At 41.1% G+C, this 19,453-nt stretch overlaps 2 protein-coding genes across 2 annotated transcripts; one reads left to right on the top strand and one right to left on the bottom strand.

Moving 5' to 3' along the window:
* Positions 1-81: 81 nt before the first annotated feature.
* ccndbp1 (cyclin D-type binding-protein 1) lies at positions 82-8,466 on the bottom strand. Its single transcript, XM_018742266.2, has 11 exons — positions 8,332-8,466; positions 7,109-7,168; positions 6,346-6,425; positions 5,203-5,284; positions 3,757-3,853; positions 3,573-3,646; positions 3,105-3,181; positions 1,945-2,198; positions 1,464-1,524; positions 1,091-1,137; positions 82-914 (listed from the first exon to the last, which is right to left on the bottom strand). The coding sequence occupies exons 1-11, from the start codon at positions 8,417-8,419 to the stop codon at positions 806-808; spliced, it is 1,029 nt and encodes a 342-aa protein (XP_018597782.2). The 5' UTR covers positions 8,420-8,466; the 3' UTR covers positions 82-805.
* Positions 8,467-14,512: 6,046 nt separating this feature from the next.
* Positions 14,513-18,950, top strand: pck1 (phosphoenolpyruvate carboxykinase 1 (soluble)). The gene is made up of 10 exons (XM_018742268.2): positions 14,513-14,679; positions 15,303-15,578; positions 15,711-15,895; positions 16,063-16,266; positions 16,593-16,780; positions 16,912-17,074; positions 17,204-17,428; positions 17,530-17,661; positions 17,770-17,865; positions 18,032-18,950. The coding sequence occupies exons 2-10, from the start codon at positions 15,355-15,357 to the stop codon at positions 18,487-18,489; spliced, it is 1,875 nt and encodes a 624-aa protein (XP_018597784.1). The 5' UTR covers positions 14,513-14,679; positions 15,303-15,354; the 3' UTR covers positions 18,490-18,950.
* The last annotated feature ends 503 nt before the right edge of the window (positions 18,951-19,453 follow it).

Below are 19,453 nucleotides of genomic sequence, written 5' to 3'. Positions count from 1 at the left end.
CTTACTCTTAATGTAACATCAGTAATCATTAAAATAAAATCATTAGAGAATCACAACTGATGGCACATACTACTTGTGCAGCTGTATAATTTTATTTTAATTCAAGTTTAACCCCCCCATACAATATCCATGTCTCATGTGTTTATCATGTTCAAAGTTCACAATCATGGAGTCATTAATTCCAGATAAGTACATTGGTTTCAAACATTTCACCAAAACATGTTTATTCATTACTGATAACCAATTGTCAAATGCAAAGCTGCAGCAGGCAAGAGCCTATCCAAAATGCACAGAGTGAAGTAGGGCACACTCTGGGGCTGAGGGTTAACCTGCTGAAGGGCAACTGCATGCTCGCCTGCGCGCGCGCGCGCGCACACACACACACACACACACACACACACACACATTAATTTGTGCACACATGCAAACCCTGCATGGGCTGAGTCAGATCTGAGTCCATGGTCAAGGAGCCACCCACTTGTGCCACCATGCGGCCCACAGTAAGAATTAAATTTACTGCGATTTCCCTCAAATAAACCACTATGAAGAACCGCCAACTATCACTTAGGTTTTAGCTTAGGTTCTGTTCAAAAGGGAAAAGCACCATGAAATTCTGCATTACAAAAAAGTTCAATGCTGTTATACACAATTTATACCACTTGAATTGTCCTGACAAAGTGAAGACTATTGAGGATACCGACAAAATGCAAATATAACTCATTTTTTGCATGGCTGTGTGAAAAGTCCACAATGTACATGCATCACACAAGGTGCATCATGGGAATCAGAGCAGAGATAAACTGGCTCAGCTGGGGCCCTGTGTCAGAGCCTTGGCCTTCTGCAGGTTGTGCTCCACTGCCCCGCCCAGGAACTCCACCCAGCTCTGGTCGGCCTCCAGACACACATGGCTCGCCCTGTTGCGTGAAGTAGGACAAAGTGATGAGTGGAAAACAAAGGCCTTGCTCTACTGTGGCATTTCTCATGCAAGCACAAAACAGAGTGAGGTGAGTGGGTCTGCCTAGTCACAATGTCAACATTTGTTCACAAAAACAAGTTCCACATAACATAAAACAGATAGTCACACACATACCGTGTGATCTCAAGGACTTTCTTCAACACAGTTGCCAGCTTGCATGCCTAAAATGAAAGGAATAACGCAGTGCTTCAACACATCTAACTGTAAAGAATGAACACAATCCAGAGCTGAAGCACAAAATTCAACGGCGGCACAGCGAGTAGCGCTGCTGTCTCACGGTGCCTGGGTGGTGCGAGAGGACGTGGGTTCGACCCCCACTCAGTCTGTGTGGAGTATGCATGTTCTCCCAATGTCTGCGTGGGTTTCCTCTGGGTGCTCTGGTTTCCTCTCACAGTCCAAAGACATGCCATTCAGGTTCCTCATAGTGTGCGAGTGACAGAGAGAGTGTGTTCTACTGATGTAAGGATGAGTGACCCATTGTACTTACATTTAGCTCTACCGTTGAATAGTCCACTGGTGGGTAAAGACTTAAGGCAAGGTCATCAACGCTAAAAATCAAAAATAGAAAAAAACCTGCTAAACAAAAATAATTTGAAATGCTATACTATGGGGAAAAACTGCCTCTGTGTCATGACTGAAAAAGGGCTTCACTGTCATGTTTTGAATGTTTCTGGAATACCATCATTCAACTTCACAGCAGAGCTGCTGTTGGATATCCTTCCTGTATAAAGTCAGCAAAAGCTGTGCTAATGTACACAAAGAAGGAAAAACATCTCCATCTTTCACCATTTAAAGATAGTAAATTTCACCCCTTTTGTTTAAAAGTGGTGTGAGAGGGTGATAAACTACAGGAAGCCTAAGATCTGTCCACAACTAGAGAGAGAAAAGCAAGGTGTTATGGATTATTTAGGCCTGACAAAAATACAAATCACTACAGCACAGCAAGGCTACCCAACCCATGCTCGAACCTGGGGCTTATGTCTTTGGCAATGTCAGCGAGATCATCCAACTGTGCAATGCTCTCTGGACTATCCACTTTCCCATTCGACCTCACAGCAGCAGACAGCTTCCTCAGGCACGCTGCAGATGCCTTCATCAGGCCCTGACATGGTGCCAAGAGCTGCCGGTCTGACTCTGACCAGTACGTGTCCTGGTTCCCCCGGGAGTTGAGCTCCTCATCATCCAAGACATCGCTGAAGGGGTCCTGAGATTCTGTTTGTGCCTGGGAATGGAGTGGAGGGGGTGGGGTTGAAAGAAAGGCAACCAAAGGGCTAGATGCATGAAACTAAACCACAACTTTGTGTTTATAGAACATTATCAGAGCTGGGTTACCACAAACACCTGCCTATCACAGAGGTCAGGAGAGACTCCTGTCCCAATCAGTGATTTTCACTTGTGGTATTGGAAACACTATATATTTTTCAAACTAACCTTATAATCAATGTTGTGAGTGCAATCATAACTTAATTCTGAAATAATTCAAATAGGTTTTGTACATTTTTACCTATTCCTAGATGCACTGTTCATAGTGCATCTAGCAGAGTGGGAAGAAATGCTAAACTGGTAACTGAATTGTTTTCTAGTAAGTTTTTAGTGAGCGGAGTTTGTCATGTCACAAGATTAGGAGTAATTGAAAACAAAAAAACTATAAAGGCAAGAAAATAGTGGAACTTCTACCTGGCACAAAATAGTGTTTCACAGCTGCAAAAAATCCATGCCTAACAATAACAATATTATGACTAAATGACAAAGTTGTCAGGCAAATCTAGAATGGAGGTGAAAACAACTGTGCTGGACCTTTTAGTTCAGTGCACCTTAATTCTTTTTCATAAATCAGGGAGTACATAAAATATTTTATTGGTAGGCCCACTTTTCCAATATTCATCTTTATAACATCAATGGAAATTTTCAGCTTCTCATCTCCTCTATTACATTTAATCATTTCAACAGTATGATCTTTTTCAAATTAACAGCTCAAGACAAAGGAACAAAAACACAACCAGGGCCAAGACTAAGAGCTGCTGTAATGATTAGCTGTCTTGTGAAAAGGAGCTAAGATTTAAAGTAAAAGAGGAAAAATGATCTCCAAAAGCTTCAAGTAAAGGAAAGAAGACGACACTTAACGCACCTGCTCCATCTCTTCTATAGCATCCTTGACCACTCCAGTGTAGGAAGCCAACATGCTCAGCACGGCTTCTTGGTTGTCTGCGGAAGAGGCCAATGGGTGAAACACAGACATTCTACTGAATTCCACACATGCACTCTCAACTACTGACTGCATATACAATTATCATTTTAATGGCAGCATTTATTATAAATTCACATGAATACCTCTGTATCTCTGTATTGCCAGGTTAGGCTCCGGCTCACCGCAACCCCGTTTGGGACAAGCGGCTTCAACAAATGTGTGTCACGTGACCCCTGTATCACCTCATTTTTACCATGATAGAAGCATTCTATAGAGAACAGTTGAATACTGCACTTTGACAGCCATATGAAAAGAACCATTGTAACTACTGAGCGAGCTACAAACCCATTATTGTCTATTTATGTCAAAGGAACACTGAATAGAAAAGAAATACGAAGATCTACAAACCTTTGGGGAGGTGAGCAAAATGGTCACATGACGACCACACACCGCCTGTGGACACAAGCTGCTCCTGAGACAAGCTGTCAGGGCAAACAGGAAAATCCTGCATTACAGCACAAAACCCTTCACACCTGGTGTGTATAAGTGTCAGCAGGAAACATGAACTCGAACAGTTCTCCACACTTGTCACCTCTGCAGGGGGGAGGTGAGGATGACATCTATAAGCTGTGCAACCCCATCCAACACCTCAGCTGTGGCATCACGGATGATTCTGCGCAGCGTAATGCCTGGAAGAAAGAAAACCACACCACCTTCTGTGAGAACCATGGGATCTCTACAAACACTGCTGGAGACCTCATATTTTGTACTGTGGAGAACAGATTGATACTCCAGTGCAGGACTTTCTAACACATGGTAGTATTGGGAAGGTGTCTATATGGTTTCACAGCTCTCCATACAGCTATAAGGCCCCTGAAAGAAAGTCAAATGGGATCAGTCTATGAACTGAATTCAATAGGCCTCCTTCATTTTACTGCGGAATATTATAGTCTGGGGGGGTGCGGTGGTGCAACGGGTTTGGCCGGGTCCTGCTCTCTGGTGGGTCTGGGGTTCGAGTCCAGCTTGGGGTGCCTTGTGATGGACTGGTGTCCTGTCCTGGGTGTGTCCCCTCCCCTTCCATCCTTGCATCCTGTGTTACCAGGTTAGGCTCCGGTTCGCCGTGACCCCGCTCGGGACAAGCGGTTTCAGACACTGTGTGTGTGTGCGCGCATTGTAGTCTAAATATCACGTTTGAGATGTTTAGGCACAAGATATTGTCTGTTTTAGCTTACGAAATATAATGACTGTAATGGCTGACTACAACAGCAGACAACAATTATGGGATATTATGAACATTTTAATAAAGTCACCCTTTCACGAACATTTGCAGGTGTGTTCATGAGAAACGTGGCTGCTGTGCAACTATTTTTCACATAAAGATTGTTTCCTCTCTACCTAATTAACTGGGCCAAAGTGACCTATGTATCTTACTTTATACAACATATAGTGTACGTGACCTTTCACGCATGTTCTGTACTCTGCACTCTTAAAAATGTGTTTACCACAGACACATAGATGTATATCTCTATTTACTGTCCTATTTACTCTATTTACCTTCTTTTCGGTGTCCTTACAGACAAGACTCATCTGAAGTTGAATTGTTGCTGAAGTTGCACTGCTGATTGCGCAATAAAGATTCTGTTTCCTATCTCACTGAGTGACAATTAAGTTCAGCAACAAGGGGATTATCATTACTTCAAGTGTCAGTATTAACAGTACTTTCACAGCATTTATTGGTGTTCAAGACGATCTGCTTTAGCATCTTAGTAGCAAAGATATACAGGTGAGTAAATAAATAATACACAGCAGTTCTTCAAAACATTGATTTTGCCAAGTATTCTGTGACTGGGTGAAAGGAGACTAAAAATCACTGTGGGCCCTCATTTCTTCAACTCAAGTTATACATTCAAAATTTATCTAACATTTTGATGACAACATTATTACTGCTCATGACAAACAAAGATATTCTAATTTTTCTCCATATCAAATGTGGGTTGTGACACTGACGGTGAAGCTTTAGGATGTAAAGTGCACGTACCTTGGCTTTTGGGGAACCAGTAATACACAGTGGATAGAGCCAAAATGGTTTTTTGGATTGACTCTGCAAGTCGCTCCCCATCCTGAGGAAAAACAGATAAACAAGTGATTGTCCATCAGTGTGAATTATACAGCAGATTATATAACAAAAATAATTTTTTATTGATAAATGCATCAACAGTATTGTTTGGGACTGCTGGGAGCGCAGTGGTTAGAGCTGCTGCCTTTGGACCCAAAGGTTGCAGTTTCAAATCCCATGTCCAGCTGTAGTACCCTAGAGGAAGGTACTGACCCCTAATTGCTCTAGTACAATTACCCAGCTGTATAAATTGGTACATAACTGTAAGTAGCTTAACACTGTAAGTCACTTTGGATAAAAGCATCAGCTAAATGAATAAATGTAAATGTTTTGGCAAAAGGCATCTGGCTCTTGCTTTACAGACCTTCAAGTGAGCGCAAGCAAAGACATGTATCCAGTCACCTTTAGAAGCCAACCCAAAACTATTACTGTACACTGGTTCCACATCTTACAAGCACAACTGGAATTAAAAGTCTGACAGGAACTTGATTTATTTATAAATCCAAGTAAATCTGAGTTGTAAACACAGTGAAAGCCAGCTGAATTAATGCGGTCTCACACTCTTACAGTGTTTGGATACATTTGACTGATATTTACTGGCCTGCTGCATAAGTACAAGCTGTGTTGGCTGTGCAAGTCTGAAATCATAGAAAACACACACACACACACACACACACACACACACACACACACACACACACACACACACACACACTTTCTGAACTGCTTGTCCCATACAGGGTGGCGGGGAGCCAGAGCCCAACCCGGTAACACAGGGCATAAGGCTGGAGGGGGAGGGGACACACCCAGGACACACCCAGGACAGGACGCCAGTCCGTCGCAAGGTATCCCAAGCGGGACTCGAACCCCAGACCTGCTGGAGAGCAGGACCCGGTCAAATCCACTGCGCCACCATGCCCCCCTCGTAGAAAATAGATGTGAAGAAAATTAATTACAAACTAAATAAATGGAAAATGTTCATACCTTCAAAAATCCATAACTCAACCATTCAAGATAAGCCAGGTACATGGACAGTAAAATAGAGCAGCCATGGAAATGTCCCACCTGCAGAGAAGGCAGTGGAGGCTTTGAGAAGGCAAGGCTCAGCTTTGTGGCTTCTTGCGAAGTGGCTTTCGCTGCTTGTGCTGCGGAAGGAGGACAGAAGCCTCAGTTATCCTGACTCTCACAGTGCAGACAACTGAAGGGAAACATGAGAAATGAGGGACATCTCAACATACTAAAGTGCAACTTTTCTGTCTATAGGAGGCCTTAAACACCTCTACACGTACTAAATAGTGTCGTGCAGAGTGGTATATTCATTCAGATAAATAACCCATAATTTGGTCAGAAATGTCTAGAAATCTCAGTGGGAACACAACTTCTGCTCATGTTAAAAGACCTACATTTAAACTGCTGTAAATTTTTGCAAGTTGCCAGTCTAAATAAGAAAATATTAAATATGGACAATTTATTTCTAAGCAGACACTTTTAGGGGAGGTGACATACAGTACTCAACCCTTTTATATGTGGTACAGCAGCCGCCTTGTGGCACTGCTAAGCTCTTATTAGTAACGGCTTGCCATCACAGCAGTGGCAACAGCAGTTGGTCTTCAAACTTATTAATTGTACCATGTATAGCTGGTACTTCCCTGCAACAATCTGGGGTAAGGACCCTTTTCAGAGGTATCACAGCAACAACATGGAGAGGGCTTAGATCAGCAGCTTTCAGGCAACGACACTGTGCCCCCTGCCTCCTCACTGATACCAGAGCAATGCAAATCAGTACAAAGGAGATGTAAGAAAAGACTGGAATAACACAATACTCAACTCAGCGTGTCCCAAAAGTTAGGCAAATTAAACTCCCCATCTGATTCGTTAGACTCTCCATCTGCAGAGGGAAAAAACACAATTAATTAGATCAATTCACTACAATGCCAAAACCAAGGTGCATTTACAGGCTACAAAATATCTGTTTTCCTTACATTTACTCATTTAGCAGACACTTTTCTCCAAAGCGATTCGCAACGAATACTGTGTAGTACGTATTTAGCGGACACCATTCCCTTGCAGCAAGGTAGCTTACACTGTTACATACACTAGAGTATATTTTTTTTCTATTTTATTGCGGAAAAGGAACAGCACTGCATTGAAACACAATAACATACAATAAAAGGAAAAAGAAGAAAAAAGATAACAGTAGCATCTTATTCAATATGAAAAATGTAATCATAATTCATAATAAACCTGTTATTGTTATGAATGAGTTTAAGAGAGTTAACAATAAGGTAAATCTCAGCAAGAAAGACATCGAATCTAGGCAAAGTCTTGAGAAATTTGTTTTTGGCAATAAAAAATGTACAATGCAACATGAAAAAATTAACAACATCAAAAGCATGGTCACACATACACTAGAGTACACTGTTTGCATTGGCCAGCTTCTACGTCACTATGTTTATTAGTGACATCAGAGCCTGCGCTCTACGTAACTGCGTCCCTACATCACGTCTCCCACCCAGCACGTGCACCACTATCAGTGTCTGACAAGTGTGTGTCCTGCCCCTTATCCGACACACACACGTTCCCAGGACTGTTTTAGTGTAACTAGCGTTTTACTGTCGCTCCAGCACATACTATATAGTACCATCCACATGAACTAAAATATTTAAATCAGTACAGAAAGCTTCCCGACAACACCACGCGTATCATCAATCATCAGTAATGATACTATAGTATAGTAACGTAACAGTTGTTCATCATGGTAATTCGTACGGCCAATATAATATTGTTATTTAGTACACGGGTTAAAAAACTAAGTGCTTTTCACTCAGAGAACAGCTAGACTGGTCTGAAGTCAGGTTGTTGAACGAAAATAATGTTTGAAATCATAACGTGACATACACATAATATATACTCTACTTGTCCCGCGTCCGGCAACGTCTACTTGACGCCGGGGCCTAGGGCTAGTATTCGACACACAGCGGCCGCGATGATGACTGACGTAGACAGTCGGTCCGGCGAAGGTTCTGCCATCGAAGCCCCTCGCATTCGTACCTTTCACCCGGTCTCGAATGCAGCGGACAGAATTCAGCAGGTTTCTCAGGGGAATCGATCCGTCCGAACAAGAATTGTCGGCGCTCATGTCTCCGTCTGCTTTCGCGGAACCATTGGAGCTTCCGGAACTCAATAGCTCAGTCTTCGCCGTCCTTTACATTGCGTCGGAAGGTTTTTAAAGTAACACAGTAAACGCCATTTCATTACTTAAGCGCTGAAAGCTAATAATAATAATAATAATAATAATAATAATGATGATGATGATGATGATGTTATTGTTGGATAAACGTTGAAATACTACTAAAAATATATCAAAATAAATCTCCGCAGTAGTCACTGGGCGGCGCTAAGAGATTAGTCTTCCAAATTTTTGACCTGTTGTTACCGTTAGTGCAGTTACCTGAACATATTCTCATTACTGAGGTATTTCAAATACTGTCCTTGCTCCATATGTGTCCCCGAAGATATGAAGATATACACTCCCTTTCACAAGTTTATAAGCACGGTGTGTCCTTGATAACTGAATCGAAAATGAATTCTTAAAAATGTTTAAGTAGGTAAAAATAAGATGCAGTTTTCAACATAAGGCACCAAATGTTCACCCACACGTTTTAAAATATCATGTGATTACATGAACAAGGACAAATTTGCTTCATTATATGCAATACACATTCCCAGAGTTGCTTAAAATTTCATGAAGTTTCACACCAATTACATTTATTCATGTTGCAAACAATTTTCTCTAAAGTGACATACAACCCAGAGAAAAAAACTGCATTTTTCAAAGTGCCTTCAGTTAGTATAATACCATTTAACAAGGACACACTACACAAATAGTAGCATATAAAATTAAGAGAGAGTGCTTTTTCACAGATAATGTAGTGCAAATTTATGGAGGAAATAGCAGTGTTAGAAAGAAGTGGGTCCAAAAAGATGTGTTTTGAGACCTTTCTGGAATGTTGAAAAACATTCAGCAGTTCTGAGGGACAAAAAGAGATCTCACAATGAAGACAGAATGGAGAAACTTCTGATTTTGGACCTCTTGTGCATGGGACCACCAAGTGGCTAGAGGTGGAGGAAAGTAGCGAGCAACTGAACCCTAGCTATTTGGGAGCAGATCCATTGACGATCCTGTAGGCTGTAACCAGAGCATTGAACTTCATATATCAGCTACAGGCAGCCAACACGCTTGTATATTTTCTAGTATTTAACTTGAGCTCCGGGATACTACAGAGGCACAACACAGGACTTGAGCAAGGAACTTTCAGTTTAAGGCTTTGCTCTTAACCAGGGTACTACTGCTGCCCTACAAAAGTGAAAACCTAAATATAGCAGCTATTTCTGAATTTCTAGTTACAAAGCCATTCTCCATCTTCAGTTTTTCTGAGCATCAGCTCTCACTCTAAGTTCCAACATGCCAGGTGGGGGATTTCCACCTGGAACTCATGGCCTGAACCTCAGCCTTTCCAAGACTGCATTAGTCTCTATTCTGATCAGGCACTTTCATTACCTTTGATTTCATCATCTTCATTAAAGAACCATTTGTGTCACCCTCCCAGGATCTTACCCTCAAGAACTTCCAGATTTTTTTTGCCATCACGTAAAGGAAATAAAAATGACGTGCAGATTCTTCCGTTTCAATATCTTGTTAATGAACTGCTCTTCATAAAGCACTCTGCTCAGCTTCTAGTACTTGTTCCATTCACCTCTGGCTGAGACTTTCAAAACCCTCTTCTGACTAAAAGACACTTTCTCTCTATGTATCAAAACCCTTTTAGCCTGAGAAATACAGGTGATCTTGTTTTTAGCTTTCCTATAAATCCGTTTATCAGCTATGTCCTTCAACTGGTGCTCCATCGCAGACAGAATGAATTTCAAGGCACAAGTTTGGGGAAGTGGGGCAGCAGATAGTGTGGTGGTTCAAGCTGCTCCCTTGGATCTGAAGGTTGCTGGTCTGAATTTCACCTTCTACTGTAGTGCCCTTGAGTAAGGTACTTACTCTGAATTGCTCCAGTAAAATTCCTAGTTGTATCAATGGGTAAATAATTGTATGAAGTTTAACATTGTAAGTTGCTTTGGAGAAAAGTATCAGCTAAATGAATAAATGTAAGTTGTAGCCTAATGAACAACAAAAAGATTAGGGCCTTCCTTACAACTCCTGGAAAGTGAGCAGGTCATATGCTTCAAAGTTCCTTCTCCAGGGCTCTTCCAGCAAACTGTCTGAACTTTAGCTTTGCTTAGCCTTTAGCTCTTTTTAAAACAATTATTATTTCTGAGTTTTTCTGTTTATTCTCAGGTGGCACGGTGGTGCAATGAGTTGCACTGCTGCCTTACAGTGCCCAAGATTTTTAGTGTAGGTTTGAATCCAGCTCAGTCCATGTGGAGTTTGCATGTTCTCCCCATGTCTGTTTGACTTTATTTTGGGTGTCCTGGTTTTTTCCAACAATCCAGACATCCAGGTTCAGGTGGACTTGTGACGCTAAATTGCTTGTACTGTGCAAATATGTGAGTGAGTGTTTGAGGTTCCCCTGCAATGGACTTTTATTCTGTCTGGCATGTACTCCCCAGCGCTATGTCCAGTGATTCCAGGATGGGTTCTGGACTGCCCTGACCAGGACAAGTGGCTAATGAATGTCGCTGAGTACAATTGTACCTACTAAATAAGAAGATTATTCAAATGCATGGGGAATAGTGCTGCAGGGAAGAAAGTAATCTGTTTCCTTATTTCTTACTTTCATACATTTATTCCACACTAGATCCAGAATAAGCAGATGATGGAAGAGAAGCCTTATGAAGAATACCTTGAACTCCCTGTGAATTATACAATGAATCAACTATCAATGTGACTGACTGAGAAAAGCAAGTTCACAGGTGTGACTGACTCCATTGGGTTGATATTACAGTTGATACTGTAATGCTAAACTATACTGACTTGTAACCTGAAAGCTGTCATTTGAAGTCCCTCTCCTATAATCACTTAATTACCTTAGAGCAATTTTTTTTAATCTTAAATTGGTCTTTTGTTTATTTTACGTTTATCTGATTCAATTTATTGATAGTATCTGAATACTGTTTTAAACTTCTCTTGCCACCTCTGAGCAGATGAGATGGACCGGCTTTGCGCAGCCCAGTGTGGTCCATATTGTTGATCACACTTTGCCCCTATGGTCCAAGGACTTGTTTGCTCATGTCATGCTATCTACGCATTCTTGGTGGATACTGGCTTACAACAGAGTTCCACAAACACCCAGGTGTTCGTACTGGCTAGATTCATTAAGAAAAAAAAAAAAAGAGCACTGTTCAGCTATTTCATGTGAAATAACTAAGAAGTCATGACGCAAAATGCAGTTAATTTTTAAAAAAGCTTTTGCAACATAAATGCAAGTGCACCTGGTGCATCAGGTATATGTTCTCACATTTTGCAGATAGGTAGATACAGTACAGTGTGCATTTGTTCTCTTGAATAATTTTTTATCCAGAGAACTGAAAATTAATTTTTCACTATATATGTTCACACAAAAAGAAATGATCTGCATTTGTGCCTTGATATGTTTTGTTAATCTTAGTTTGTTATAAATGTCAATTTACAATCCTGTTTTCAGTGATGTTCACTGATGATACAGTAAAATTCTGCTTTATGTTAGCATTTTGACTAACAAGAACTGAACGCAACTGCACAGAACACATATTGTGTCTTTAAATAGTAAAACTTAGAGCCTCTCTTTTCAACAACTCAGAAAGAAAAATAAACATGTAATTTCCAGAAAATGCCTAAAAATTCAGACTTGTCTCAGTTAGAGATATTGAAATCAACAGACATATTTTGCATAGAATGGAGTAATAAGCAGTGTATAAAGGATGTCTTTTGGTTTAAGAGAAACCAGTCTTCTGGGTATCTGTGAGGGCAGAAAAACATCATCATGAAGGTTCACAGTGTAGTTTCCCCTCATTGACTCCCTCAAAAGCAAATTTTCCCTCTTTTTTAAAGGACTTTCAGATATTTTCGAAATGACTGCAACTTATCTTGTTTATGTTGGTAGTGGTTTTCCCTTCTTCACCATGTCAGGCCTTTGATTCATGTACTGCATGCTGTTGTATGGAATAAATGACATGGCAACTGTGAGCATTCAGTAGTATTAAATGAATACGCATCAAATATAAACATAAATGAATTACTTTTAAAAAGCCAGCTTGAATATGTTTCCTCTATTCTTTCTATCCTTTGATGGGCAAAACTGTCCTCTGAAAAGGTAAGGGATTACTACCATATGTTAATACTTGATGTGTGAGGAACACTGCGATGGAATTTTCAGAGCAAATAACGCACACACATACACACATCATCTGAAACTGCTTGTCCCATACGGGGTCGCGGAGAGCCGGAGCCTAACCCGGCAACACAGGGCATCAGGCTGGAGAGGGAAGGGACACACCCAGGACAGGACACCAGTCCACCGCAAGACACCCCAAGCGAGACTTGAACCCCAGACCCACCAGAGAGCAAGACCCAGTCAAGCCAACTGCGCCACCACCCCCATGAACAAATAATGTTACTTATTAATTTTTGCAACTCAGTTTGAACCATACTGGAGAGATGAAAAGTACACACCACATTATATATGGCAGTCTTGTAATAAGATTATTGCATATTCTAAGTTATTTAACTGAATGAATAGATTCTATGAAGAATAATGACTATTTCCAAAGCTTCTCTGTATCCTAGAAGACACAAACAATCATAATCATTGTTTTGTCCAAATTGCTTTGCAATAAAAATTTGGCCATTTCAAAAAATCATGCTGATGATGTTTTTTAAATGGCAATGACTAGAACCAGAGAAACGTATTGTATCTGCAGTCTAGTCCAACCTTACCTTCATTTTTACAAAAATCTACAGTATTTAGAAAATGGCAGGAAAGTACATTCGGTCACAGTGAAATCCACAGGTGAATCAGCTGCAGAGGGAAATACATGATCACATCAGTCCTCACGATCCCTGAGATACCAAATTAGTGCACTCAGGTTTGATCTCTTTCATTGACATGTAAGATGAGGGTGGACCCAAAAAGGTGTATGAGTGAACACTTTTGCAATGGACCTTGGAAGGATCCAGTACGAGCACACTGAATTGTAATCACAAACATTTATTGATTAATTCCAAGTACAGCAAACTAGGCCTTGTGTATTTTAGAAGAAAACTGCCATTTGTTGTAGAAAACTGAAACAAATATTTTGCACATTTACGCAAAGATGTTTGCAAGAGTTCCTGCAGAATAAGTTGTACATTATCTTCATTTGATAGGTGCAGTTTAAAACTGGGTTCATAACAGCACACACCTATCCGAACATATTGAGTAAATAAGGCATAAAAGCTATTCCTTGATGTCATCTCCAAGTTATCAGTTGTTTATGTTCTCTTTGTGAAAGATAGTGGCTAAAATTGTAGCTGAAGAAAAGCCTCCCAGAAGGGGACAGACTCAGTATGGCTCCATCCCTCTACCGATTGCTCCGATTAGGCTGTTTTTTCATGCATTCCAGTTTGTACAAATGAGTTTTTGGTTTCATATTTTAATTTGTAGGAGATCACTTCCTATACAAGATCTAATATACAATACTGTGTTAATATTATTTAAAGCTTTTTAGAATTTTACTTTTTCTCACCTGTTTCCTATCTTCTACTTCTGACATTTGGAAATAAACTTTTTAAGTAATTCTGACTTCTTTCCTTGGAATTAATTTTATTTGACAAAATCCAATTTTTAACAACAATAATAATACCATAAATTCATACTTAATATCTGACACTAACTTCAGTCCTAATGTCAGTGTTTTCTTGATTTTGTTTGTTCTCTTCAGCAGATGGTGAGTGTGTACCAGCCTACCAGAGACAGACCTTCTGGAACAAACCTCCAGTAGTCAGGCCAATCACTGCAGATACTCTGGGAACAGGACGTCACCCATTCATGCACTAAACAGCACTCTTGCATCACGCACAGAAATGGGTCAAAGTTTCATCTTAAGTCAAGGAGCCAGACGTTGTACGCTCGGGCCACTTGGTGTTCAGTTAATTATTTCCCATCATAGAAGAACGAGATGCTCAGCAGATTTATTAACTGGACTACGTATTTTTTTATGGTTTAATCATTTACTTGTTTAAGAGTAAGAATTTTCCGGTTTTAGAGAAATGCAGGCTTGGAGTTTGTAGTGACTTCCCACCCTCCTCCTTGCTCTCAGGCTATAAAAAGAGTACTTGGCTTCTTCCATGCAAATTAGGAGCAATTCCTGAATAAGAATCTCAGCATCAAGACTGATGAGGCTGAGTTAGTCTTATCCGAAAAAGAACAAAAGGTAAGTTTTAACTATTTTCAATATTTAATAAAACAATAATTCAGTTGTTTAATAACTCAGTTTACATTTGCTTTGAAAGTTATGGTTGTTTTGATTTGCAGCTTCAGTCAATGTTTTAAGAGTGCTAGTGATTTACCTCCATTTTATCTTGCTGACATTCCTTTGTGGAGAATTGAAAAAAATATATATATTTATATTTTTATGCCCATATCTGAATATACTAATTAGAGAGAATATTTTTAGAAATACAAGAGCTTTATTGTGCAGTAATATAGGTAATTCAGGATTCACAAGTTGCTCTGGATGAAGGTGCTCACAGTGAATTCTGTTTAAAATTGTGCTGTGACATTCTCTTGCAAAGCATTAAAAACACAAACATTTTAATGCAGTTTCTTTGCTATTTTGTGGAGGTAAAACGGATAACTTCTTAATGGAGACAAACTTGGCTGAAAAATAAATACATAATAAATGAAAAAACACTGCCATGCTACATTTCCCATTAAAAAAGACCTATTTAAAAGGCTAAGCAAGGCAATAACAGATATAGCTGAAAAACCCCACTTGACGAAATGTAGAGAACATTATGCACTAAACCTGGACGCTTCCTCTCATCTCTTTGGCAGGATCCTGTGAGGTTTGTTGTACTATAGCTCTTTAAAGTAGCAGAACAGAGCCATGCCACCCCAGCTGCAGTCCCAAAACCAGCCCAGCCCCCGAGTGCTGCAGGGCGACTTGGCCTCGTTGAGCCCGGCTGTGCGGGAATTCATCGAGAGTAGCGCTACCCTGTGCCAGCCCAATGCGCTGCACATCTGCGATGGCTCTGATGAGGAGAACAGTGCCATCCTGGCTTTGCTGGAAGAGCAGAAAATCATCAAGAAGCTGCCTAAATATGAAAACTGGTAAGGAAGTCTTCGTTTGAAGGATAAAGATGTACAGTTTGGCCCTTTGTAAGCCTGCGTGGTCTAGGAAAAGCAGCTCAGTTGTAGTATTGGATAAAATGCTGATGCAGTGGTACTGCCTGCTCTTCTCAGCTGGCTGGCACGCACAGACCCCCGTGACGTGGCTCGGGTCGAGAGCAAAACAGTGATTGTGACACAAGAGCAGAGAGACACTGTGCCCTCCCCCCGTGGAGGTGCCAGCAGTCAGCTGGGTCGTTGGATGTCCCAGGATGAGTTTGACAAGGCCATGAACCTACGCTTCCCTGGCTGCATGAAAGGTACAGCGGATGCTCAAGAACAGATGTTTCATGGGTTGCCTATAGCAGCACTTGCGCTGGCATGCTCTCAGACAGATGTGAATGATGCAGTGACGTCAATGGGGCTCACCCCCTCTGCACTGATTGAACCAATAAGTGCAATCTTTCTTAATCTTTCTCCTTTGCAGGACGAGTCATGTATGTGATTCCCTACAGCATGGGCCCTGTGGGCTCGCCCCTGTCCAAGATCGGCATTGAACTGACCGACTCGGCCTATGTGGTGGCCAGCATGCGGATCATGACCCGCATGGGCAAGGAGGTCCTAGACGTGCTAGGAGACGGTGACTTTGTCCGCTGCTTGCATTCGGTGGGCTGCCCCCTGCCACTCAAAGGTACGGTGGCCCATCAGCGACATCAGAAAAACTGCTTATAGAACATATTTAACACTGATTACAAGACCGCTGATAAATAAAATTTTGTTAGTAAACTTTAATTTCAACTGCACACTAATCTGTTGTACACATCACAGTTATTACATTTACATTTATTCATTTAGCAGATGTTTTCTCCAAAGCAAAGTACATCTCGTAGAAAAGTTGTACACAAGTAGCTGCATAAAAGTTTATACGAATATTGACAATACTAGTCATTTATAACATAATACTAGCATTCAGTTTCCTTTATGACAGTTATAATTAAAACCATTTTTTCTCAACAGATCCACTGGTCAATAACTGGCCCTGTAACCCTGAGCTCACTTTGGTGGCCCACATCCCTGACCGGAGGCAAGTTGTGTCCTTTGGCAGCGGCTACGGCGGCAACTCTCTCCTGGGAAAGAAATGTTTTGCCCTCCGCATTGCCTCACGGATTGCAAAGGAGGAAGGCTGGCTGGCTGAACACATGCTAGTGAGTGACAGATTTAACCACAGACAAAGGAAACAATTTGAACGTGTTAATTGGGAAATGGGATGAGACCATTGCGCCATTATTAGTGATCAGTGAAGAAGCCTGTAGCTGAATACTGTTTTCCCGTTTAGATCTTGGGCATTACCAGCCCTGAGGGTAAGAAAAAGTACATCGCTGCGGCATTCCCTAGCGCTTGTGGAAAGACCAACCTTGCTATGCTACGTCCAGCACTACCTGGCTGGAAGGTGGAGTGTGTCGGTGATGACATTGCTTGGATGAAATTTGATGATGAAGGTATGGTCACCGTTATCTTTATTTTAGTATGTCTCGTATCACCGCGTCATTTTGCGCTGACGACAAAAGAGTTACTTGCCGCATGTATAATTGGAACCCAAATGCAGATCTGCTCATCTTCATCTGCAGGCAATCTCAGAGCTATCAACCCAGAGAACGGCTTCTTTGGCGTGGCCCCGGGGACCTCCGTGAAGACGAACCCCAATGCCATGGCCACCATCTGCAAGAACACCATATTCACGAACGTGGCGGAGACCAGCGATGGTGGTGTGTACTGGGAGGGTATGGAACAGAAACTTCCTGAGGGAGTTACTGTGACCTCCTGGAAGGATAAACCATGGACCCCTGAGGATGGTATGTTTGTCCTCTTCTGTACCTCACTTTGCAGTCAACATACAGCACATTATTTATATGGCCAGTAAGTATGGTGTACCTTTTTTCTCTTTCTGCCCTAGGTGAACCTAGTGCACATCCTAACTCCCGCTTCTGCACCCCAGCTAGCCAGTGTCCCATAATTGACCCCCAATGGGAGTCTCCAGAGGGCGTCCCCATTGAGGCCATTATTTTTGGGGGACGCAGACCTCAAGGTGAGTTTTACAGAAAAAAATGGTAGCTGCAATTCAATTGTACAAAGGAGGTAGAAACAGTAGAGGGTCCCTGAAGCTCACCCTGTTCTTAACCTTTTTCCTCCCAAGGGGTACCTTTGGTGTATGAAGCCTTTGACTGGCAGCATGGTGTCTTTATTGGTGCTGCCATGCGGTCAGAAACCACAGCGGCAGCAGAACATAAAGGTGAGCTCCACAGGGACTAAATTTATGCTTGAGAAAAAAGCAAATGGGCCAGCCATTTCTCTTGAATCCAATGCAATACAATACCTGAAAGTATTTGAAATATGGATAGTATATCATTAAGCGTTACAGAAAATTAATTTCATTATTTTCACCGTTGTTTGACTAGGCAAAGCAATCATGCATGACCCTTTTGCCATGAGGCCATTCTTCGGCTACAATTTCGGACACTATCTTTCCCACTGGCTGAGCATGGACCAACGTCCCCGTGCCAAGCTGCCCAAGATCTTCCATGTCAACTGGTTCCGGAAAAGCCAGTCAGGTGGATTTCTTTGGCCAGGCTACGGAGAAAACATCCGCGTCCTGGAGTGGGTGTTCCGCAGGCTGGAAGGGGAAGCTGCAGCAGTTCCTTCTGCAGTGGGGTACCTGCCTGCTGAAGGGGCTCTCAACTTGAAGGGCCTCCATCAGCAAGTGAACCTGGAGGAGCTCTTCGAGCTTCCCAGGGAATTCTGGGAGCAGGAGGCCCGGGAAATTCGTGTGTATTTTGAGACGCAGGTGAACAACGACCTTCCGTATGAGGTTGAGTGGCAGCTGGAATTGCTGGAACAGAGAATACAACAGCTGTGAGCAAAGGGGAAAACCTGACCACTGTTAATGAGGGTTCTCACAAGCGAGTTAAAAATATAGCATTGTTTCCACAGTGACTTCATGAAAAAAGATTTAGAAAGGGAAATGTAAAATCGGATTTGACCTGAGTGAAGTAACGTGATTTTGAACAATGACTTGACTGAATTTTTACCAAGATATAATAATCCACTCTTTTGCAGTATTAACCTTGTGAAAATGCAATGTCTCACGATGAACAGAAATATGACATATCGAAATACGATTCATAATAATCACAACTTGTTAGTTGTTCAACCGTATTTAAAAGTGAGGAGATACTCAAAAACTGGGATTCTGTATTTAACAACATAACTTATTTAGTAACAGTACAATTTTGTATATTTAAATGCCTATTAAAGATGGATTTCTAGAAATATGTTTATGCATCCAGTAGCAAAAATACTTTCAGTCATCACATATCTTATAATGAGAGTGCATTAGCTCTTGATGTGATGTTTAGAACTTTTTCTTGTTGTTGATGTTTCAAAGCCTTAATTTATTTTTGTATACCATAAACTGTTGTTTGTCCGAATATGTTTATTTTTTCTCAATCCAAATGGACAAAGAGAAATTTTAATAAATTATCAGATATAACTCTGGATCTTTTTGTCCCTTTCTCAATCTTTCTTATTGGTCATGTTAGATGGACACGTAGCTTAGCTAAACATGGATAAGAGATACAGAGGTGCACCTCAAAACCAGATATTTGAGAGGAACTCTATTATGACGATGATGATGGGCAGAGGTGGGTAGACAAACCAAACACAGTACTCAAGTAAATGTATTCTTACTTTAAAAAAAATAATCTCAAGGAAAAATAAGAGTACTTGTCCAAAAATTTACTTGATCAACAATAAAAAGCATCAAGTGAAAAATTTCAAAGTACTGAAGTTACTTTCAGTCAAATTAAGTTTTTTAATTTTAT

The sequence above is a fragment of the Scleropages formosus genome, chromosome 22 (genome assembly GCF_900964775.1).
Source record: "Scleropages formosus chromosome 22, fSclFor1.1, whole genome shotgun sequence".
Classification (NCBI taxonomy): domain Eukaryota; kingdom Metazoa; phylum Chordata; class Actinopteri; order Osteoglossiformes; family Osteoglossidae; genus Scleropages; species Scleropages formosus.
Note: the sequence above shows the minus strand (reverse complement) of the source record. Positions and strands in the feature narration are given on the sequence as shown.